The sequence below is a fragment of the Lichenostomus cassidix genome, chromosome 9, assembly GCF_008360975.1.
Source record: "Lichenostomus cassidix isolate B80296 chromosome 9, HeHo_3.0, whole genome shotgun sequence".
NCBI classification, from domain to species: domain Eukaryota; kingdom Metazoa; phylum Chordata; class Aves; order Passeriformes; family Meliphagidae; genus Lichenostomus; species Lichenostomus cassidix.
Window position 1 is genome coordinate 1,747,217 of NC_139490.1, and position 24,538 is coordinate 1,771,754.

General features: G+C 44.0%; 1 protein-coding gene across 1 annotated transcript in view; it reads right to left on the reverse strand.

The window, feature by feature from the left end:
* Positions 1–24,538, reverse strand: part of PPM1L (protein phosphatase, Mg2+/Mn2+ dependent 1L) — a 61,083-nt gene that overhangs the window by 4,023 nt on the left and 32,522 nt on the right. The window contains exon 2 of the mRNA XM_085068942.1: positions 4,512–4,686. Coding sequence (XP_084925068.1) covers positions 4,512–4,686 — 175 coding nt within the window. The remainder of the gene's footprint in view (positions 1–4,511; positions 4,687–24,538) is intronic.

Sequence of the window (24,538 nt, forward strand, 5' to 3'; positions counted from 1 at the left end):
GAAATGTGATGTTTTATGGTTCACATTGCTGTTCTCTGGGCCCACCTGCCTCAGCCCCTCTGCATTTCTACCTCACATCCTCAGAAATCCAAATAAAACTGGGATTATTGCCTGTGGAATAGGCAGGGCTGAGAAAAATAGGGATAAAAAGTGGTGGGAGATCAGAAAGAGCACAGTGCTCCATCTCCAGGTGACCAAAAGCATCCAAAGGCAGAGAAATAAATTGAATTCTCCAGGGATTATCTAGAAAATCAGGAATGATACAAGCAGGAGCAGACATTCAATTTTTGTTTATACTCCAGCAGGAATTGTAGGGACAAACCTGGGACTTCACTCCTTCCCTCCTTTCTAGGTTCCTGAAATGTTTCAATAACGATTTCTTTCAGCAGAGATTAGAGAAAATTCCATTGTAATCTCCAAAATACGCAATTTTGGTGAATTACTGGGCTAGCTGGCTGTGAATAAAATAAGCTGCAAATCAACTTTCAAAAAATGTGGATTTCCTGCACCTCCTGCTCCTCTGGTAACAAAATTCCTTGGGAAAAAAATGAATTCTGTAAAGCCTGAACCTAAAAATAACCATTTGGCAAATTCAAGGTCTCCTAATTCCTTAATATCTCAACATGATGTGCTTTTCCCCCTTGAAATTTCAACAACTCCCTTCTTTCAAAAGGGATTCAAGGAAACATCAGGTTCTTAGAAATACACAGAAATGTCTTCAAATCTCGAAGATTTAAGCTTAATTTCCACCACAGAACAAATCCCACCTGGCTGTACTAAATATTATTTTATGGTTTGAGATTTTCACTCTATTTGGGATGCATTTCCAGACCTGAAAGTGGTTTTTTTTTTATTTCCAGGTGGGAAAACAAGAGCTGGAAGGGAATTTCCTTCATCAGGTACCAAAATTGAATTACTGGGAAATGGAAAAAACCCTTTTTGGCAGCCTCTCCACCTGAGCATCACCCTCAGAGGAAAGAAGTTGAAAATGGTTTCAATAAGTTGGAATTGGTTTAAATAAATTGAAAATAGTTTCAATAAGTTGGAAATAGTTTCAGTAAGTTGGAAATAGTTTCAGTAAGTTGGAAATGGTTTAAATAAGTTGAAAATTGTTCCGGTAAGTTGAAAATGGTTTAAGTAAGTTGAAAGTAGTTTCAGTAAGTTGAAAACAGTTTTAAAAAGTTGAAAATACTTTCAGTAAATTGGAAATGGTTTTAAAAAGGTGAAAGTAGTTTCAGTAAGTCAGAAATGGTTTAAATAAGTTGAAAATAGTTTCAATGAGTTGGAAATGGTTTAAGTAAGTGGAAAATGGTTTAAGTAAGTGGAAAATGGTTTAAAGAAGTTGAAAATTGTTTAAAGAAGTTGAAAATGGTTTAAAGGAGTGGAAAATGTTTGGATTTTTTTTCCCTGGTTCAAGTTTCTAACCAGGTCACTGATAGAGCTCAAGAGCAGGAGGCCACAAGTGGAATTTCCTCTGGAATTGCTCCTGAATTCTGGGATCTGCAGGACAGAGCTGAAGATCCATTAGGAATCTTCTGCAGCTTTGCAGTTCCCATCAGGGAATATCCAATTTCCACCTAAAGCACAGTCTGCAGAATTGATGACATAAAAATAAAAAGGAAAAAAAACAAAGGAATTCCAACCTCTTGGCAATTCCAGGCAAATCCACCCCTCCCCAGTCACAGCCCCAAAGATATAAAGAGTTTATGTTTTTTGGATTAATTGGCTGGGAGGGAGACAAATCCATCAGGATTTATCTCACATTTGAAGCCAGGCAGGAAATCTTTGCAGAGGGAAAAAAAAAAACCCATTTTTCCCCAACAAAGCATTTATTATCCTTATTATTTATGATTCCTGGAGCAATTTCCTGCTTTAATTTTCCCATTTCTCCCAATTCCACCATCTCTTTTTCTGCTGTGCAATAATGAAACTCAATTTCTCCAGGATTCCTGGGGAAGAGGGAAAAACATCCATGAAAAAACAAACCCAAAAGCACCTCCAGCACCTCCCAGCAGGCTGGAATTCCCTGGAATTCCAAAGAGAAATACCAAAATGCCTTTAAATACCACAGAAAAAATAAATAGGAGAAAATATTCCTGCACAAAATTACCTCAGCCTCAGCTAGTGAAGAATGCCACTTTGGAAAGGGAAGGATTGAGAGATGAGGAGAGGATTTGTACCCATCTGTCACTTTTGGCCTCCTTTGGCTTTTTTGAAAGCTTCCTCACTCAAACCTCACCACGAATCTTGCCAGAATTTGGTTATTTCTAGACAAAATCATTGGGTTTGTAGCTCTGATGTAAGGATTTCCTAAAGGGAAAGGTTCACAAAAAGAGGGAAAGATTCCCATTGGGAATCCATCAAATTGTGTTTTGCCCTTTCATCACCATCACATTCATTCTGCCAATTTTGGAGGATTGTTCCCTTCATTTTTTTCAGCTTCAGATCCTCATTGAGTTGATTTTGGTGTGGAAAAAAAAAAAGCCAATAAAAGGAAAATGCCACCAGCAAGTGCTGGAGTGGTTGGAGCACCAGGAATTGTATTTAATGAATTCATTGTATTTAATTGTATTTAATTTAATAATTGTAATTGTATTTAAGTGCCCATTTTCTGTGCTTTGCTCACACTCAGCTCTCCCTTCAAGGGCAGGCAGAGCCATTTCTGCCTTCAGCATAATTAAGGGACACAATTAGGAGGATGGAGAAGCTCCACTGCTGGGTTTTCATCTCTGGAGATGTCTCCACCTGCTTGGGAAGGTGGAATTTTGGGGTTTTATTTCCAGCTGTGCTGTCTCTCTGCTCTGAATTGCACTGGGAATTTCCTAACCCAGTTATTATGGAGCTTCTCATTTCCACAGGATTGTTGCTGGATGAGGGAAATCCCCAAATATGTGTTTCAGGCGGTTTTTATCTTTATTTTCACTGTTCAAACACAGAGATTTCCATGAAGGAAAAAGCTTTATTCTCCTTCTGACAGGAATTAGTAATTTCTCTGCATTTTCTCCTTCCTGACAAACTCCTATAAATCCAAATAACTGGAGAGGAGCTGCAAACTGAGGTCACTTTTGGAAGTGCTGAGGAGCTCTGATGGTGGCAATTTTATCAAGGTGACCACAGCAAGGAGTGACCCCAGGGCTGCAGCCTGCCAAATCCACCCAAACTGCAGGAAAATCTCAATTTTATCAAGGTGACCACAGCAAGGAGTGACCCCAGGGCTGCTGCCTGGAAAATCCACCCAAACTGCAGGAAAATCTCAATTTTATCAGGGTGACCACAGCAAGGAGTGACCCCAGGGCTGCTGCCTGCCAAATCCACCCAAACTGCAGGAAAATCTCAATTTATCAGGGTGACCACAGCAAGGGGTGACCCTAGGGCTGCTGCCTGCCAAATCCACCCAAACTGGAGGAAAATCTCAATTTATCAATGTGACCACAGCAAGGAGTGACCCCAGGGCTGCTGCCTGGCAAATCCACCCAAACTGCAGGAAAATCTCAATTCCAAACTCCAATTCTGTCTAAAACAACTAAGGAAAGCCTGGAGCTGAGCTCAGCACCCAAGGGGATGAGGGAGTTGGAGAGGAAAAACCAGCAGGGATTAAGGAGAAACAGCAAAATGGGGACTCAGGGAGGATAAATTCCCTTTTTGTGTCCCAAGGAAATGCTGGATGGCAGAGCTGGGGAGGGAAGCTGGGCAAGGATGGTGAGATCCAGATTAGCCATGAGAGGAGAACAAAAAACAGCAGCTCAGAGCTCTGCTCACACCTCCACTGCCCTCCCTGCTGGGAATGGGAATTCAGCACTAAATAAGGAGCTGCTCTTGCTGTTTGAGCCTTTATTTACAATATTGCCAGTAATTTGAATTTAATCATGAAGAAACTTGGTAAGATTTGGGATATGCTGGGGGTTAGTTTAGGAAAATCAGTGAAAAGCATCCAGAATGTGTCTTTGTTGTTGTCTAACTGGAAATTACACTCATCAGGAGAACTCTGTGAAGGATCCAAAAGCTGGGAGACATTTCTAACTGCTTGAAATCAAAATGCTAGAAAAAGCAAATATCCAACCTGAAAACCCTTTGGGATGGCACTGTTAAAATGTCTCCAAAACTGCCTGGGTTTGTCTGTCCATCCTGTCATGTTTCAAACCAAGTTCTGTGCCTTCCCAGGCCACTCTCAGCTGGAAGAGCCCAAAAAGCAGATATTTGTGAAGGAGAAAAGAGCAAAAAACTGTGCAGGTGGAAGCAGAGGGAATGCAGAGCTACAGGAGATCAATCACCATCAGAGCACACAGAGCTGGCTGAAAAATCAGTGTCCTCTCAGCTCCCTGGCACCCCATCACTCATGGGGAACACTTCTCAGCCCAGCCTGACTCCAGGGGATAAAAAAACCCAAAACATTTCACAAAAATGAGGACAAGAGTTCAACCTGCACAAGGTGTTTGGAGCAAGATTGAAAATGAGTGATTTTTTTTTTTTTTGGGCAGCAAAATGTAAATGATGAAGAATCCCAGCCATACCTGCTTCATCATAGGACACAGTGAGCTTCTCCAGCATCTCCCTGTCGATGGAGAGGATCTGCTGCTCCAGGATGGTTTGGTAGGACAGAACACTGTTCTCCTTGTCCTTCTCATAGTCCTGCAGGTGCTGCTTGAGGACCTCGGGCAGGCGAGACTTGACATACTCTGCTGCAGACTGGGGAGAGAGGAGGAGGGTAATTAATGCCTTTCATTAATTGGGGTTGGGGATGGCAAGGAGAAAATCCCCCCAAATTGGGGTTCAACCCTTCATCCATCAGGGAATTCCTGATCATTCACAAAGTGTCACCCCTGCTGGATTTCCACACCACAGCTTCAGCCCAGCTGGTGGATTTGGAAAACAGAACAACCAAATCTCAGATTATTCTTTATTCTTTATTCAGAATCTGAAAGCCCAAAATGACAGAAAGGAGCCAAAATTTGATGCATTTGGAATTTTAAACCACAGAGTGGAATCAAATTTTATGTGTTTTTTTCCTACATTTTGAAGCCCAGAGTGGAATCACCTCACCTGCTCCTCACACACAACCAAGCTGTAAATATTTCCATACAAACACACAGAAAATTCCTTTAATTCCTTCCTCCCACTGCTCCAGGCCCTCGGGAGAGGGAATTAACACAAGGGGGCATGGTTGGACTGATGTTAGCTGTGTGTAAAAAGGGAGTAACAGAGGAGTAACCCCTGAGAGCAGCTGCCTTTGGCACCTTCTGACACCTGGGGAGACACAAAATCCTGATTTTCACCGTTTTCCATCCTTCCCCGGGAAGGATCCCACTGCCACTCCAGCAGGGAATGGAAATTCCCTCTTTCTCACCAGCTTTGGGGTTTTTCAGCTCCTCATCCCTGGCAGAGCTGGAAAAGGAGGATGCAGCCAAGGCTCTGTGCTCTGATTTCCCTGCCAATCTCAGGGCAAAAAAAAGGAAAAATAAATAAGGAGGTTGTTTTATTCCAGCCTGGGAGTGACCAGAAGTTCCCTCTGCTCTGCTCCAGGCTCTTCCTGGGGTTACATTTCGTTTTCCCAAGTCAATCACTGATTAAACTGCAATCTGAAAATATCCCAGAAGTTGTGTTCCATGTCCCTGCCTGCTGAGCCATGGGACACTGAGGGAATTCCTCCTGGAAAACTCACACGAGCACAGCCTAATTTATATTTTATTTTAAGAGCTGTTTTTTCCACAGGAAGGCCAAAAGGCACGTTGTGCACGGATTATTTTAGCCCAAGCTCAGGAATTTGTGTTTAATGTTTCCTCTGAGAATGGATTTGCTCCTCTGGGGGGATTTCTGTGCTCCTGGAAAACACCTGAGCTCAGAAATTCGATTTATTGGTGAGTTTCCCTCATCATCATCCCCATGGGAAAGCAATTCTGTGGTCACTTCTTTTCTAAAACCAAAACTCAGCATATCCCCCTGGGAATCCAGTCTGAAACAAATTAGAGAAAGGATTGACTTTAATACCTTAATTGACTTTAGGGTATTTCGTCCTACCATGGAAAATTAATATTTCATATAGAGAGAATATATTTTAAAAGATCCACGATGAAATATACTCGCAGAGCTTATTCACCAAAAAAAAATCCCATTTTTCTCTGTTCACTGAAGAAACTCCCCCCAGACACAAAAATCCCATCAGGAATTGCTGAAATCCCTCATTCTCCAGCAGCCTGAACCCAAATGCAGCCTTCTGTCCCTCCCAAAATCCCATTTTTTAATTGATGGAAAAGACATTTCCAAAGGAAATTTCCCTTTTAGAAATGAAACTAAAATTTGCCTCTCTGAGTTGGCTCTTCCTGCTGCTCTGTGCATGGGGAAGGAAATGTCAAAATGTTCATTAAGGGCTCCTTGATGAAGCTCCACCAGAAATCAGGTGGTGCCTGGGCAAAGCCTCTCTGATTTGGGAAATTTTGGGGAAGTTTGGAAGACTCAGGGGAGTTTTGGTGGGTGGAACCCAGCAGGGATATCCTTCCTCATCCTCAGCACATCCCAATGCTGACCTCACCAACCCACCCCACCCTGAAAATTCAGGTTTTTCCCCCAAAATTTCATGTTTCTGGCACTGAAATCCTCAAGGAATTTTGAATTAATTGGGTTGGAAATGCTGCTCAGTGGGAATTCCTCTCCAAGCCCTGGGAATGCTGCTCATCCCGTGGTGAGGAGGAGGAGGAGGAGGAGGAGGGAGGCAGAGCATCCCAAATTCTGTGGTTTTCCACACAAATGGAGATCCCTCTGTGTGGCACAGGTGGGAACAAGGAGGGTTCTATGACCAAACCTTGAAAATTCAGGTTTTTTCCCCCAAATTTTCATGTTTCTGGCATTGAAACCCTCAAGGAAGTTTGAATTAATTGGGTTGGAAATGCTGCTCAGTGGGAATTCCTCTCCAAGCCCTGGGAATGCTGTTCATCCCGTGGTGGGGAGGAGGAGGAGGAGGAGGAGGGAGGCAGAGCATCCCAAATTTTGGTTTTCCACAGAAATGGAGATCCCTCTGTGTGGGCAAGGAGAGCTCTATGACCAAATCTTGAAAATTCAGGGTTTTTTTCCCCAGATTTCATATTTCTGGCACTGATACCCTCAAGGAATTTTGAATTAATTGGGTTGGAAATGCTGCTCAGTGGGAATTCCTCTCCAAGCCCTGGGAATGCTGCTCATCCCGTGGTGAGGAAGAGGAGGAGGGAGGCAGAGCATCCCAAATTCTGGTTTTCCACACAAATGGAGATCCCTCTGTGTGGGAACAAGGAGTGACCGGAGAGCTCCGTGACCAAACTCATTAATTCTCATTAATTAATGAGTGTTAAACAGCTCCACCACCCTGTGGAAAGGCAGTGTGGAACACAAGAGCCTCGGGAAGGTCAGGCTGCTGGCATGGGGAGCTCTGAGGGATCTAATTAGCAGAGCAGCCATTAATTATCCACACAACTTCCCATTTCACACGTGGAGATTTCACTGCCTGCCATCGACACCCTGATTTACAGGGACAGGAGGAGACCACAAATCCCTGATATTAATGTCTTGGGGATAATTAATTCTGCCTTTCCAGCTATGCCAACATTCCAGGAGCAGGGAAAAGACAGAATCCAGGCAGAGTGTGGCACTGCTGGTGTAGGAATTGCCCTTCATTCCCTACACCAGTGAAGGATTTAAATCCACACTGAGATCCTGCTGTCCCTGCTTTCCACAGGATTCCCTCTCCTCCAAAAACACATGGATCACCAGCAGTTTTCTCCTTCAGAGATGATTCTCCATCTCTGGAAGTGCCCAAATCCAGCTTGGAGCAAGCTGGGAGAGGGGAAGGTGGCAGGCAACTGGAGGATCTTTAAAGTCCAAGGAAGGACACAAAGATTCCTGAGGCTTTTCAGTGCCAAAGCTGCAAATCCAAGAAAGTTTTGGGAGCAAACCTGAGGGAAATGGGAGTGGAAAGTATCCTGGTGCAGAAAACCCCAGGGATGAGCCTGGCTAAGCCCTGAGCTGCTCAGGGATCTCAGACTCAAGGACAGATCCACATGAGAATGTACAGAGAATAAAAGAATATAAACCCAGAAATGAATGGAAACAAAGAAATAAAATCACCTGGAGCAAAGGCAGTGAGAAAAGGTTCCACAAATCCATTGGGAATAAGGAAAAAAGAAGGAAAAATGCTGCTGCACTGCTGAGCAGAGGAGCTGCTGACAGGTGATGCCCTAAAAGCTCCAGGATTTCATGTCTCTCTGGACTAAACTGCTCATTACCTCTCCCTCGAGTCACCACCTGTCCTGCTGCATCCTCTGGCAGCCAAATCCCAGGCAGAGAACCAAAATCCCGAGGCAGAACAGGGAGGAACAGGCTGGGACGTGCTTGTAAAGAGGAGATATTTTCCAGCTGGCTGGGGCACTGCAATCCAGCCAGGAGCAGCAGGTAATGGGGCTGAAAAAATCCCTTTAAGGACTGGAGTTTGAAAATTCCCAGGGGATGCTGTTTGGGAAGGACACTTGGAAAATCATCCAGAGGGAGAGAGGTGGAGTTACAGAGCAGTCAGGTTAACTGTGGTGCCTAAAAAGCAGGATTTAGGATCAGATGATTCCTATGGCACTTGGAAAATAATCCAAAGGGAAAGAAGTGGAATTACAGAGCAGTCAAACTGATCCCTAAAAAGCAGGATTTAGGATCAGTTGATTCCTGGGACTGGGAAGGCAGAGGGAGCAGAGTGGAAGAGTGGCTGATCCCTTTCCTGTCCTCTGAAGCCTCAGGAGCAAATTCTCCTCTGCTCATCCCAAAAAAACCCCAGAGAGTGGCTGATCCCATTCCTGTCCTCTGCAGCCCCAGGAGCAAATTCCCCCTTGCTCATCCCAAAAAACCCAGAGAGTGGCTGATCCCATTCCTGTCCTCTGCAGCCTCAGGAGCAAATTCCCCCCTGCTCATCCCAAAAAAAACCCAGAGCTGAAACCCCTCAGTTCCACGGATCACTCCAACAAATCCTTCCTGCTGTTCTGAGCCTCAGGGATCCCCGGGAAAGCCTTCCATGAGATCAGGATGCTGAATCCCAGCAGATCCCAGAGAATCTCCATCTCCAGAGGTGTTCCCAGGGTGGGGATCACTGTCACTGTCACTGTCAGTGTCACTGTCACTGTCACTGTCACTGTCACCACCCCACCCACACTGACTCAATCCTCCAAAGCTCATGGCAAACATTCCAGCCCGAGGTGCTGTTTGCAATCCATGATGATCCCATTTGGAATTTCACAGCCCACATCTCACACCAGCACTCCTTAGCAAACATACTTTTAGATACAGCTCTTTGGACTTGCATTTTTTTTTTCTTTTTTTCTTTTTTTTAAAGCCCAAATCCACCCCCACAAGTCATTATTCTAAAAAAAGTACACTTAACTTATTAGCTAGCTCTCAACAGGAAAGTAAAAACCACGGAATAATGAGGTTGTGGACAAGAAATGTATTCCAGAAAGTCCAGCAGGGAATTTTTGCAGCAATTCTCTAAGGTTTTCCTGTTCATTTCCAAAAAGGACAGAACAGGAATATCTGTATATTGACATGGAGCTATAAATTAGGATTCCTAGGTTAAAAAAAATCCCACTCCAGGTTAAATAAAAGCCCTGGAAGTCAATCTCTCATTCTGGGAGAGATATCCCAGCTTCCAGGAATTTTGTGAGCACATTCTCCTGCTCAGACATGGGGTAATTAATGGAAATAAATCCATTTTTCTACCATTCCAGGAGTTGTTTCTCAGCCTCCTGGTGCTCTGGAAGTGGCCAAAGAATATTCCATGGATTGCTGCCTCCCTGAGAGCCAAACTCACAGCAGACAAATCACCTCCTCAAGCTCTCCACGTGGGAAAGGCTGCGATCAAATCCCAAAATTCCCCTTCCAGAATGTGCCACTGATTCCAGAAAAACTCCCATTCCTCTCCCAGCCCTGGTATTTCGGATCAGCTGCCTGTCCTTCACCAGCAGGACAGCTCCCCTGAAATCAGTGGGATTTTGCTGAGGCAAACCTCCTGGAATAAGGACATGGAGCTATGAATAGTCATTCCAAAGGGAAAACACATGATGGCAAAACATCATCTGCTCTCCAGGGGATCATTCAGGATCCACGAATGGCACCAGGACAGACAGTTTGCCCTCTAAAGCAACAACTATTTCAGGATGAACATGCCAATAGAAATTTTTCCTTCAGTCCAAAATTGCAGCGCATTTAGCTTATTATTTCTGTTTAAAATTTCTATTTAAAATTTCTATTTAAAAATGTCTTTTTTTCCCCCTACAATAATGTATCCCAGAAAAGCCCAGCTCCCAATTGAAAAAAAAAATGTTTGAGGAGCTCAGAAGTTCTCTGCTGGGACTTTCAACACCACCAAAATCCCCACTGTTATTGTATTAAACAGTTATTTCCACAGCAGGCCAAACATTAGCTCACAAACATCTTTACTTCCTCAGCCACTGTGGAATAATGAGGACATGAACCTGATTGCAAGGAGTTCAAGTTCAAATTAGCATTCACCCCGGATTGCCAGAGATGTATGAAATCCATAATTACAGCAATCCACAGCTGCTTCAGCTGCAGGAAATAATGAATTGCCCAGCGAGCACTGGGCTCTGTCAAGTGGGAAGGAGAATTTGGGATTTTGGAGCACAGGGAGCTCAGTCTCCTCTGGCACAGCCTGGCTGGGGATTTATGGCTCCCAGCAAGGCACAGAACCTCAGCCCCACGTGGATAAAAATAAAAATATGATGATTTATGGCTCCCAATTACGCATTTTCGTCCAGCCCTGAAAATAGCCCTTGTCACTTGCTGCTCAAGGAGAATTATTGAAGGGTCCTGGAACGAGGAGCACGGAAGTCACCGAGGTTTGGGATGGCAAAATGCCACGTCCTGCTGTCCCTCCCAGCAGCAGGGACACTGCAGGGACACACATGGGACAGCTGGGCATAGAGCAGCACAGGTGACAACCCAAAAAAACCAATTATTTCCTATTTTCCAATCAGGCAGTGGTTCATGAAACACTTGTACAAGCTGTGTTGTTAATAGCTGGGTGTAATTAATTAATTAAAACGGACAAACCCGTGCTCTGTGGGATGGAGCCAAGCTCCAGGGGACACAAAGCATGGACACTGCTCTGTCCCACTGCCCTCTGCAGAGCCACCAGGAATGTTCTGGAATCTGGAAGCTCATTAAAAGGTTAATTTCATCAAGGCAAGGGGCATCATTATAATTATCTCGTCTGGCACCTCCACTCAGGACCACAGCACCTCCTGCTCCCTCTGAATGAAGAAATCACCTTGAAAAATAGGGAAATATTCCCAGGCAGAATCCTCCCCAGCACCTCCTGCCTCACTGTGAATGAAGAAATCATCTTGAAAAATATGATTTTTAAAATATTCTATATTTATATTTGATATTTCTATGAAATATTCCCAGACAGAATCCTCCCCAGCCCTGGGGAGTTCATGATCTCTGCTGGGAGAGGATGAATTCCCATTCCACAGGAAATGCTCCTGTTATTCCCAGCCTGAACTCTGCTCTCTGGGAATTCCAGCCATGAATCCAGTGCAGGATCTGCTCACCCACATTCCCTTTTCCCATGGAAATCCATGGAAATGGATCCAACCCCCATTATCTGCTCAACAGCTGGAATTCCCTGAGTGGTATTTCCCTCTGGGATCTGCCAGATGTGCTTCTCCTTGAACACCTCAGCTTTCCAGCCTGGATCTTTAGGGGAATCATGGGGAGGAAGAATTATTAACCCCAAAACGATTTATTAACACTAAAACTATCAATTAACACCACAACTATCAATTAACACCAACCCCACCTCATTCATGTATTAATGATGTGCATTCTGGGCTCACCACTGCCCTGGGATCTCACAGACAGCTCCTGGAATCCCCAAATGTTCCTTTAGGATCAGCAAATCTGTGCAACATCAGAAACCCAGATCTGTGTTTGGTTTATGGATTGCAGAGAATTTCCATGTCCTCCCCCAGCAAATGAGTGCAATTCCTGGGAATTTATCAATTATTTCTCAATAATTCCATCAGAGATTGGAGAATCACATCCCTACAAGGAACAGGACAATTTTCCATGTGAGCACAGCAACTCAGTAATTTCTGTTCATCGTTATCCTGAATGGGCACAAACTGAAAGGCAGGAAATTCCATGGAAAACTGAGGAAAAGCTCCTTTTTCCTGGTCAAACACAGGGTGCCTGGAGAGGCTGTGGAGTCACCATCCATGGGAACATCAAATCCCAACTGGGCTGGGTTACACCTCCCCAAGTATTTATTCAGATTATTCTGACAACAACATGTATACACCCCAAAAATCAAGAATATTAGCAATAAAGGAATTATTCCTGGAGCAGAAGGAAAAGCATCAGCACTTAAATTGCAGCCACAAACTTTGAATTTTAATTAGAAAGTCAATTATTATCCAGGCCTGTTTTTAGGAGAAAAATGAAGATTAGGGGGGGAAATTAAAGCCAAAAAGAGCCACGAAGCAGTTGTTTGATGACATTCCTGTTAGTTCTGACAAACAGGGAGCTGGAGCTGCTTGTCAAGGTGATGAATTCCAGAAATCCTGGAGGATGAAGGAGCAGCAATAATTCTGACAAACAACCCCATAGCCATTGGGAAGCGACAGCAATATCCTAATATTTGAATTTACCAAAGGGCACGATTTAGTTAATGGCACAAAGCAAAATATGTGTGATGGAAGTACTAAAAAAAAAAAAAAAAAAAAAATAGGGATGTCAAGATTTCACCTGATTTTTATGCTAATTGGTCATTAACAGAGATGAGCTGAATGTGAAATGAAGGTATGTAAAAAAAAAAAAGGGTTTAAAATGCCTGAAAAGACTTGGCCATTACCAGCTCAGAATGCAGAAAAATCCAGGTCCCAAATTACCTATTTATTTAGTAAATGTCAAGGTGTCCAGAGCTCCGGAGCAGGGATGGCATTTGAAGGAACATTTCACCCAAACAGGATGAACTGAAACATTTTCTGTATCTCTGGAATCAAACCTAAGCAAAGGAGGATTGATTTTTCCATTGGCATAAACAAGCAGAAGTGGGAGAAAGAGCAAAAACCCCAAAAAGAAACCCTAAAAATGGACATGAACTCCCTGAATTCACACAGGTGTCGAGCTGCTCGTTTCAGGAGATGTTTTTGCTACAGCAAAATGCTGCATTTTGCATTTCACTGAGCTCATCAAATCCAACGTTGAAGGTAAAAAAGAAATAATGAGGTTTGCAACATGACTCAACTTTCAATGGCATTTCAAACTCGGTGACTGTAACCCTCCATCAATGCAGCCCCTCAACTGAAAGCTTTTATTAGGAATTAAAATGCCCTGAAACTACTCCAGGGGATTTCCACAGGTGTCTCTGTGCTGCAGATTTTCCAAAGAGCAGAGGTTTTTTAAGTGAAAAAACCAGTTTTACCAGGAGCCTTTCATTCTGCTCCTGTAGTTGAGGGAAAAAATGTATTTATAGCCTATTAGACTCAATTAAATAGCAAGAAGCATTCATCTTTCTTTGCCATTGTTCTCTCCCTCCGAGCACTGAGGGAGAGGAGTGGAATATTTTAGTCTAAATGGTCTCTCCTGATTTAGAGACTTCACTTTGTGCCAAGCAGAAATCAAGAGCTAGGAAGATTCAGTCTGGGTGAGTTACAAGGGGGGGCCAAAAAAATCTCAATTTTCACCTGCTCAGAATTTCACCAGCGTTCTACCATCTGGTCACAAACCTGTCTCCCACTCTGCCTAGCACTCCAAAATGGAATATTGCTGTAAGTTCCTACAACTCCAAAGCTCAGCGAGTAGAAAACACCCAGGAATGTTCAGATAACAACAGAGTGTCATTGGATAAAATATTCACATTTTGCCCTCCTCAGGCATAAATCCCCTGAGAGAAGCAGGGGGTTCCCTAAATAATTAATTTTCCCTAAAAGCAGAGAACCTAGAGCAGGAGCTGTGGCCAGATGTTGTCCCCTGGAGCCAAGTCCTGTCCTGAAAAAGGCTTTTCCTAAATGGGATAAATCTAATACTGGAAACAATTCTTAATCTTCCCTTTAAGTGTGACCTGAAAAAATGCTGCATGAAGAAATCCCACGAATAATTAGCCTGGTGTTGCATCCAAAGCTGGGAGGAAGATTGAGATAAAACCTCTCAGGGTGGGACAGAGGAGCTGAGGAGCCTCAGGGTTCATCCCAGCAGCTCTTCCAGAGGGATCCAGAATTCCAGAGGAATGGAGACACAACTGGGATTTTCCTGTCCCTTCCAGAGCTGGCACAAACCTGCACACAAAGAGTTAACAGGTGGCATCCTTGGATTCACCCCAGGGGCCTGGTGGCATTTTCCTCCAGAAATCCAAATTTGTGAGGGAAATAACTCTGAGCTTCACTGAGCTCTGGTTCAGTGTTCATTTATGGTTATTTTCTGAGCTCCTCTCCTCCCTTTGGGTTTGAAAAGGCCAATTATTGACCCAAAGAATGAGCTGGAGGCAGCCAGGAAAGCTCCACATTCCCTGTCCCTGTAAAACTAAGCCGGAATAAAGCAAACTTTTGTCTCCTCTCCGTGTGCTCCTGGAACACCAGGCTGCCAGGAAAAGAGATTTTTGTGATCATGTGGGTGATAAGCAGCTGAAACCTAAGGTTGTGGCACAACTTGGTGCTTAAAAAGGCTCCTGGAATCCCAAGATGTATAAATAGTGGGGTAATTATGATTGATTGTGGTGAGGTTATTAGGGAATTGTTAATGGGAAACCCTGTCTGGTTGTTACAGCTGGAATTTGAGAATTGAGAGAATCTCTGAGGGGTTTAGAAAACAATAACAAAAGGGGGAAATTAACTTTAAAAGGGTTTTCCAGAGAAAGAAACTTTCCCTCTGAGTTAACAGGTCTGAGAGGTGAGGATGTGAAGGCTCTGAAAAAAGAGATGCTGTGGCTGTTGTGTAGCAATTTTCCCTAAAAACAGGAGGAATCAGAGGAATTTTAGGGCCATCGGAGACCAAGGAAAAAAGAAGGCCACAGCAGGATCTCACCCTGCCTTGGGATTCATCTGCAGCTCCTTCTCCCCAGAAACTCCCATGAAATAAAACACCTCCTTCAGGAGGAAAAGACAAACCTCCCAGAGTGGACAGAATTGATGTCAGAGAGTAATTATATAAAGCACTTAATTAAATGGCACAGCCTCAAAGACAGGGACTTCATTAAATAGCAGAGCAGCCAATTCCAATCCATAAATAGTTCCCAAAGCCTGCTCATTTTCTAGAGCCATTTCACTCCACAAACACCCAGAGCTGTACCCTTGAGAGAAGGAGAGGCATAAATCAGGCCCCAGTTCAGACAAACACCAATGCCTGGATGTTATTCTCTTCCCTCTAAAAATGTACACGTCAAAGAATAAAAAATATAATTTCTCCTGCCTGTGTGATCAGCATTTTCTGGTTACTGAGCCCAAAGGCACGTGGGGAGCAGGGAATGCTCTGGAGGTGTTTTTGTTCACATCCCTGGGGTTCAGGAGCAGCTAAATCACACCAAAGTCAAAAAGATGGGGAAACAAGGAGGCAGATGTAGGAAAAGAGAAGGGAGATAACAAAGGGAGAGGAGGGAATAAAGTGGAATAGTCAGAAAAAGGGAAGATGAAAGAAATTGTGTTCCAAGAACACCTGGATGTGGCACTCAGGGTGGGGAATGGGCACAGGTTGGACTCCACAATCTCAGGAAGTCTTTTCCAACCTCAGGGATTCAATGCCAGGGAAATACAAGTGACCATTTAAAGGACATTTTCCTGGAACACAGTTTCAATAAACAACATGGTACACAGTAATTTTGTTTTTCTAGCCCATTAGGGACACAGGTTTTTAATTGCACTTATTAACAAGGCAGAAGTTCGAGTAGATCTCCAGCTCTTTGCATCACGGAATGGATGGAGAGCAGAGGCTGAGCAGGGAATTATTCAGCTGAGGGGGAAAATAACTTCAGGATTTACAGAGGGGAATGAGCAGTGCCTGCCAGGAGCTGAGCCCTCAGCCACAGACACTCTGGGTGGCATTTGAGAGTGTTGTAGTCGTCATTTAGTAGATTTTCTATCTTTTCAATTATTATTATTATTATTATTATTATTATTACTATTATTACAATTGTTACTATTATTACTATAATTATTATTATTGGTTATTACTTTTTCTTATCTTTTATCTATTTTCTATCTGCATTTCCCCCCACTAGGGCCATCCCAGCACCATCCCAATGCCAGGGACAGCCCAGCCCAGGATTCCTCACCCCAGCCCCTCTTGTGAACAGCAAATTCACTCTTTCAAGCAGTTCCTTTCCCTTTTCTGCTTCACTTTGCAATTCCCTCCTGTTTTGAAGAGCAGCCCCAGCACGGATTAAAGGTCCATGATAGCACACTATAAAAACTTCAAAGCAGCAAACTGGAAGTGATTCTGCTACTGCATTCGAGGCTCCTTGAAAAAGCTCCTGCTCTGAAGAGATAACAGCCCAGCTTTGATTTTAAGGCTTTTGTATTGCTCCGAGTGTTTGTATATTAAAGTGACACAGCCTGGGGTTTTCAGATTTCATGGCAAGCCTTGAGACAACAAAAAGCAAATACCTTTTATCGGCAGCGTGGAGCGAAACAACTTACGCAGCAGAGCTTAATGTTTTGGCAACGCTCCCAAAAATATCCAACCTTTCACTTCCAGGAGGAGAGACAGAAATGTCAGCAAACCTGAGCTGATGTTTGTGAGGAGAAATAGATTTGAAATTCAGAGAAAGCCAAGATATCCCCAGGGCTGGGTGGGTTTTTGTCCCGCGGTGGGGAACAAGTGGAATGCTGCTCCAACCTCTGATCCCAGGAACTTGGGGGATTCTCCCTGTAAACCACACAAACAGGGATAACAAACTGCTCCCCTCACTGCCTTTTCTCCCCAAATCCTGCTAAAATTCCTGCCTTTTGGGAATGAACCCCTCAGGTTGAGCCAAGATTCAACCCCAAGGCCAAGCGAGGCCTACAGCCTCTGAGAGCCTCTGAGGGGCAGAGCTGTGAGCTGGAGAGATAAAGTTGATTTTCTCAGCAAAAAGGGCTGGTAGCAAATCAATGTTTTGCTGTCACTCAGGTATTGATTTCTGATTTCCCAAATTCATGAATATTTCCCCCAAAATCTCTGGGGATGCTGGTGTGTTTGTCCCTCACCTCAGGGCTGTGACCTCACCTGGTGTTCCCCAAGGATGGAGGAACTCTGTGGGGATTTTTCCCATTTTTGCTCATTATTCCACCTGGATCACTTCCACAGAACTATTCCCAATTCATCTGTTATTTCCTAACAGTTGTCCAAGGCAAGGATCACGGCTGAATCTCACTCCCAGAATTAGCTGATGATTTCCCAATCCTGACTCTCCACAGCTTTCCGGATTCCAATCCCAGCCATATCTGTGGATATCTTTCTCCTCTCCTCTCCTCTCCTCTCCTCTCCTCTCCTCTCCTCTCCTCTCCTCTCCTCTCCTCTCCTCTCCTCTCCTCTCCTCTCCTCTCCTCTCCTCTCCTCTCCTCTCCTCTCCTCTCCTCTCCTCTCCTCTCCTCTCCTCTCCTCTCCTCTCCTCTCCTCTCCTTCCACAGAATTCCAGAATTATTCCTGCAATGATGCATCCAAGGTGTTCTCTGTTTACTACACCTGATCACCTAAACCTCCAGCCATCCTCGCCAGGTACAGCTGCTTTTAAATCCTAAATCCATCCACACACCACATTTTCCCCAAGAACTGCACCATCCCAGCTCCCGCCATCCAAATTTATTCCCAGCTTTTCCAGCAACACTAGGAGCAGTAAACACTAAAGGGATGAACTGTGGTGAAACCGAAGGAGAAGAGCAGGATGGAAAAATCTGACAGCTTGGAGTGTCTCGGAGGATCGGGATGAAAATGTGAGAAAGTCATTTCGGGCAGGAAACTGTGGAATCACAACTTTCCACCCCAAAAAAAGTGGGATTTGTTTCCTGACGACCGCCGGTGGGACACAAACAGGGAAGGAGAAAACAACAGCTGAGAGAATCATGAGGTTCAAAGAAATGCTGCCAACGTTGAGGGGAAAAAAAGGGTAAAAACAGGATTTGGGAATCTTGTGGGTGTGCTAGAAACTCATCGAAATAGAGACAAATAAAATACCAGCAGGAAACGTTGAGGGGGAAAAACACCTGGTGTGTAGAGGAGTAAGAAACTTCCTTTGGAGCCAAATCATGGCATTTCTCAGGGAGAAAGTCTATGGAAGAAGGAAAAGGGACAAAAGGGAAGGCTGAACACCCAGGAGCTTGTGAAGGGAATTTTGGGAGACTAAGGATACCTTTGATACGAGGCTGGAAAAAAGGGAGAAGTGATGGAGATGCTAAACACGGACAACCTCCCTGGGGAGCCTCATCACAGCAGTGCCTTTTGGGGTGTCCAAATCCATGCACTGACCTCCAGTTCCCAAAAAACCCTCTCCCTTTTCCCAGGGAGAAGCAAAGCCGTGGCTGAGGAGTCACTGCTGCTGCTCCAGCATCACCAGGAGCTCCTGGGAGCTTCTTGCTAGCAAATCCCAGCTCCTGGCAGTGCTTGGAGCCCTGACAGCAATGAAGGCTCTGCACAGAGCTCATCATTCCCTGCCTTTGGAGAAAAAGCCTCTGGGATTGGCATAAATGCTGATAAGAGCACTAAGCTGGACCCAGGGAGGAACTCAGAATTCCAGGTGGTTTTTCCAGAGGCAAAACCCTGGGAAAAGCCTGGAGCTGATCCCTGCCAGGGAGCTTTTGCCAGCTCAGCAGCTCCAAACCCGATTGCATCGCCTCGCTTGGCCTTGGGATTGAATCTTGGCTATTTTTATTCCATCCCATTACAGGGAGGAGAAAATCCCCTGCAAAATAAACACAATTAGGGAGTGAGCCTCACTTTAAGGAGCTCCTGATACCCCTGGATTGATCCAGAAATATCCCAGGAGGAAAATCTGGGAGCAAACGGATGGGATGAGCGAAACCAAATGCTCGTGTGGCTCTGCGAGGCAAAACTGCTGCTTTGGGGAAACATTTCATTTCATTTCATTTCCCACCTAAGAGGCTCCACTGGAACAAAGCACAGGAGCAAAAAGCCCAGGAAAATCGAATCAGGGCTATTTCTGAGCTCCTTATCTCCATTTCTGAGCCCATAAACTCCCCTCTCCCCCGCACGTGGATGCAGTATTTTCATAAAGTGGATTTTAGTGGAGTGGGAAATCAAATTTGCAAGAGCAACGGCTGCAGGAAATCATGATCCAATGCTTGATGTTTCCTGACACTTAAAATAATACTCTAATCTGGTTTTCTAAAGTTTCCCAATAAACTCTGAAATCGTGGGGCGAATGAATCCAAATAAAAAAATTCTGTAATGTATGTTTTCATTAGGTACAATCAGGAGGTATTCTATTTTTTAAAGAACTGCAGATTAAGCTACCTGACAAAATGAAACATTTCATCGCAGCAATCAAAGTGAGAAATAAAATGGAGTTTATCTTGATTTTACGGGTAAAAAGCTGTTTGCCAAGGAGATGCTTCCTCACTTCCATACACACAGCGATATTCTGGAGGGGAAACATCCTGGATTTCTTTTCCATGGAGGTTATTTTGATCCCTCTTCAAGTTTCACATGCCCACGAGGAGCTACAGGCTATTTTCTGGTACCAGAATGATCTTTATCCTGCTATTTTTACTCCTCATTGCTGAGCTTTTGCCCTTGGCCTCTCTGCACAGCTTTCCCACTCCCATTCCTCCTCCAATCCCAGGCATTTGGCATCTTTCCCTAAAGCATCCCTTTTTATTCTCCTGAAAAACTCTGAATTTAAGGGCTCAACTTCCCAGCAAAGCCCAAACTCCATTACCCAACCTCGTGCTCTCGCTGTGCTACTTTTGCAAAATGAAGTTTGAATATTGAAGTGAATTTGCGAAACGAATTTTGAATATTTCACCGATTTGGGGGTTTTATGATCTGCTAAATAGGGTTGGTTTGATGATCTTTGAGGTCTTTTCCAACCTAAATGATTCTGTGGTTTTTTAATAAATTAAATAAATGGAGAATAAACAGGAGAGCGAAACTCAGCTGTGCCTAAAACCAAACTCTGAGCACTCCACGAGTGCCACATTTAGGAAATATGACTGAGGTAGAATAAAACTCCTTAAAATCTTTTAAAATTGTACTTTACATGCATCAGTGGGATGTGCTTGAGAGAAAATGCTTTTTCCTGCTGATTCCTGCGGTTTTCTCTTGGTGGCAGCTCTTGGCCTTTCTCATTCTAACAGGAATTATGTAAAATAAAATATATAACTACAGGGTCAAGCAAAAAAAGCTGTTAAAATGTTTTCATAGGTAGGTGGCCAAGAAATAATCTGATTTTCTCTTAGAAACCAGGCTAGAAACCCACTCAAACAACATCCCTCAGTGATTTAACATTGTGGTTTTTTTAGAATGAAATCAATTACAGGAAAAATCTGTTTTTCTCTTACCAAATATTGCCAGAATAACCTGCAGTTTGTTCCTGTCTACAAGGACTAACACGACTTTAGCTTTGAAAAGCATCTAATAAAATCATTTCCATGCAATTTGTCTGAGTGTTCATCTAGAAAATGCCTTGAGCTGGAAATGCCAAAGGGAATTCGGGATAAATCCCACTTTTCACGCTGGATTGTGTCCCTTTCTGTTCAAGGTGTTTTGCATTAAAAAAAAGATGCCAGAATTTGAGTTTTTAACAAAATACCAAACGTTGTAACCAAAATGAAGGGAAGCAAAAGCTTTCCCTCGATATTTCCATAATTTTGGGGGAATTTTCTTATATATTTTGGTCATGAACAACTCCAGAAATCCCAGCAGGAAAACCAATGGATGCAAAAACCCTGAAGTTTTACAGGGAGAAGGAAGGAGAGATGTTTTTTTCCCAGTTTCCACCACTGGAAATCCACCAGATGTGCTGACAGCTGGAAATCTGACCAGCTGAAATCTGCATTAAAAGATTAATTAATCAAATTATTAACACAGAAAATGAATCCAATGAAAACCACGGAATAATTCGCCTCAGTGGGGGTTTTGCAACACCAATTATTCCTTTGCAACAAACCAACAAAAAACCAAAAAAAGTCACTTTGCCAAGGAATGGCTAAGCAGGAAAAAAAATAAAAATCAAAGTATTCCCACTTCCAGGCCTGAATCTCTTCAAGGCACAACCTCTGAGAAAAAAAAACCTCCTTTTGGTACCTCTGGCATTTATAAAATACAGTTTGTGCTGCTCCCAGTGCCTTTTCCGACTGCAATAAGTACTTCAAAGCATTATTTGGGGTTTAAAAAGAGAGGATTTTGGCCTGCCTGAAGGCTGGGTGGCACCACTCGGTGTGGCAGAGCAGAATTTGGAGCTTCAGTGCTGCTCTGCCTCGTTCTGCAGCATTAAAGAGCTCAATCAGGTCACCGAGAGACAAAACCAAGGACACCAAGCATTGAATTCAGAGGCACAGAGGCTTCCTGGTAAAAAATTGATTTTTTAGGATTGAGAAACGCTTGGAAGTGAAGGAAGATTGAAGGAAGCTACAGAGTGATGATGTGAACAGAACAGAATATCTGAAATATTCCCAAACCTCAATAAATAGAGGGGGAAATCTCACTGTCCTGCACAGAACGTGGTAAATTATGGTCACAATTGATATATAATTCCTAAATAAAGTGATTGGAACATTCCATTCCTGGTGGTTTCCCATTCCAGGGAGTGTAATTTAATTAATTTTTCCCCCCTGCATGCATGTAGAACTGAAGGAAAAGCCAGCCCACCTTAACTATAACTCATAAATCAAATTAAACCCCACTGTACCGAAACCACTGAGGGAGAAAATACTTTATAAATACATAACAACCCTTGAAGTTCACAGATCCTTTTCCAAGGAAGCAACACAAGATGTTATTAATTCCAACATCCTATCCAGGGCTTTGTTTGCAGGTTTATTTTAAGGGGAGACATTTTGACAAGGTCCCTCTTTGATGTGTCCCTTGCAGGATTGTTTGAAGAGGCATTTTTGGAAGGGGTGGTGCCACGAGGGGACAGGATGTTTGTGAAATCTGCACTTGAAAATGGAATTAGCGTGGCCTGGAAAATGGAATTATTTGTCCTGATGGTCAAAACACACGTTTTCAATAGAAGCTGCCAGGATAAAAGTCGGAATAACATTCAAGCCATGAAAATTCCTGGTCCAGAATCCAGCCTGGGGTGGATTTGCACATCCCACTCACATCAACATCCTCCAAAAACACGTGGAGACAGAGCTGGGACCTTGGGAAACAGAGCCTGAACTCATCCAATACAGGAATGTTGACACAAGATGGAAAGAACGAGTGACAAATGATTAAAAACCCCAAGAATTCTTACAATGCAGGTGGTTTGGGAGAAGAAGGGACGTGGGAAGGCAGGAATGTGACCTGATAAAACTGATCAAACACCAAGGAAAGCCCCGTGGCCACAGTTTTGTTCCAAAAAATGCTCCTTGGCTGAGCTGTTTTCCCACACAGAAGCAGCACAAACTCGATTTAACAGCAATTCTCCCCAACAGGAACAGTCCTGCTCCTTCCCACCACATTCCCATGGCACTGACATTACACCCAAACAAGTTATACCCATTATACCCAGGATTGCCCTCAGATGGACATGTAAATAATGTTAATAATCTCACAGTTTTATCTCTGCACTCCTCACACCTCTCCCTGAACAGCCAGTAAAGGGTTTTTTCCAGCTTTGTTTCTTTCGCCACTAAATCCAAATAATTTCCTAGCAAGAGACTTGCCAGCTTTAAGGAAGAGCCTTCCTAATTCTGTATTTAGCCACCAGCAAATTTGTATTATTTGGGCTTTTCAGCATCCCTGCTGTGTGGTTCTGTCCAAGAACATTTCCAAAGTGAATGCTGCCCAGGCTGAACGTGGATTGCTCCTTGGTTTGGGTTCAAGATTTGCTGAGCTTACCCAAAATAAAGAGCTTTGTTGTGGGTTTTAATGAACTCTATTTTTTGTTAATTGCATTGCATGTTACACATTCCCAATGTCCAATTTACAGCACGAGATGAAAGGGATGGAAAGGGAAATCCAACTCGGTGAATGGTATTTACAAAATTCCTTTATTTTCCTTTCAGTGCAGCTACAAGGATTTGGAAGGCAATGTGGAGAAACATGGAAAAGTGAGTTTGCTGGAGCACCTGACTGAGCAGGAATGCAGCTGAGTCCTGGCAGACTGAGAAAATATTCTTCAGAGGGAAAAGAACAAATCACGTAATTCTTTCATGAATTTTTGTGGGAAAATAGGAGAGTTGGGGAGAGAGAGTTCCCCAGCTCTGATCTGCTCAGAGTGCAGATTCCTGCCTGGAACATCCCTCTGGATAAATGCTTTTTCTATCCTATTTCACCAACCTGCGCTCTACTAACCACTGCCTCTCCTTCCTGAAGAACTGCAGAGGCCAAATAGAAAACAAAAGTTCTGCAGGTCACAATAACACAAGAATTGTTGAGTTTCTTCTAAATAAAGAACCAGAGAGGAGAGATCTTAGCTAATGGAGAGAAATCTGTGCAGAGAGATCCTTCTGTGAAGAGATCAGTAGGTGATAAGGAAGTTCTCTCCCCACCTGGCAGCATTTCAGGGGGAGTGACATTGGTGCACTTCAGAGAAGTGCTGACAGCCGGGAAATAAAGCCCTGCACTCGGCAAAAAGGAGAAGAGAGGGGAAAAAAAATCCCTGATAAAAGAACGGGAAGTGATTTATGAGTAAGTGAAGAAAAGGCAGCTGGTGCAGTTGTGAAGGTCAGCAGCTGGGAGAGCAATGAAGGCAATGCCAGGAGCTGGGGGCAGAGGAGAGCAGGAGATGGGATGTGGGAACAGCCTGGCTCAGGAGATGGGATGTGGGAACAGCCTGGCTCAGCAGAAGAACTGGAGATCTCGGGAACAGCAGGGCAAGGACAGCAGGGAGAGCAGAGCAGGCTGGGCTGCAGAGCTCCTGGCAGAACTTCCCAACCACCAGAGGGCAAAGGAAGCTGGAGCATCAGCTGGTTTGCAGGAAAACTTGGCCTTCTGCAGGTCTGGAGAGCTGGAGGAGGATAAGGAATATCAGGATCCTGGAATCACAAATGCTTTGGGTTGGAAGGACCTTAAATCCCATCCAGTGCCACCCCAGCCATGGCAGGGACACCTTCCAGTGTCCCAGGCTGCTCCAAGCCCTGTCCAGCCTGGCCTTGGACATTCCAGGGATCCAGGGGCAACCACAGCTTCTCTGGGAATTCCATCCCAGCTCCTCCCCACCCTCCCAGGGAACAATTTTTTCCTAATCCAAACTTTCTCTCAGTTTCAAACCATCTCCCCTGGTCCCGTCCTGCCCAGCTCAGCTGCTGGAGGCAGATTTGGAATCTCCTTCCCACTGGGGATTTGGGACCTCTCAGAGCTGGAAAAGGCTGTGCAGGAATGGCAAAATTACTAGGAAATTATCTAATATCACATCAGGAAATTACCAGGATGG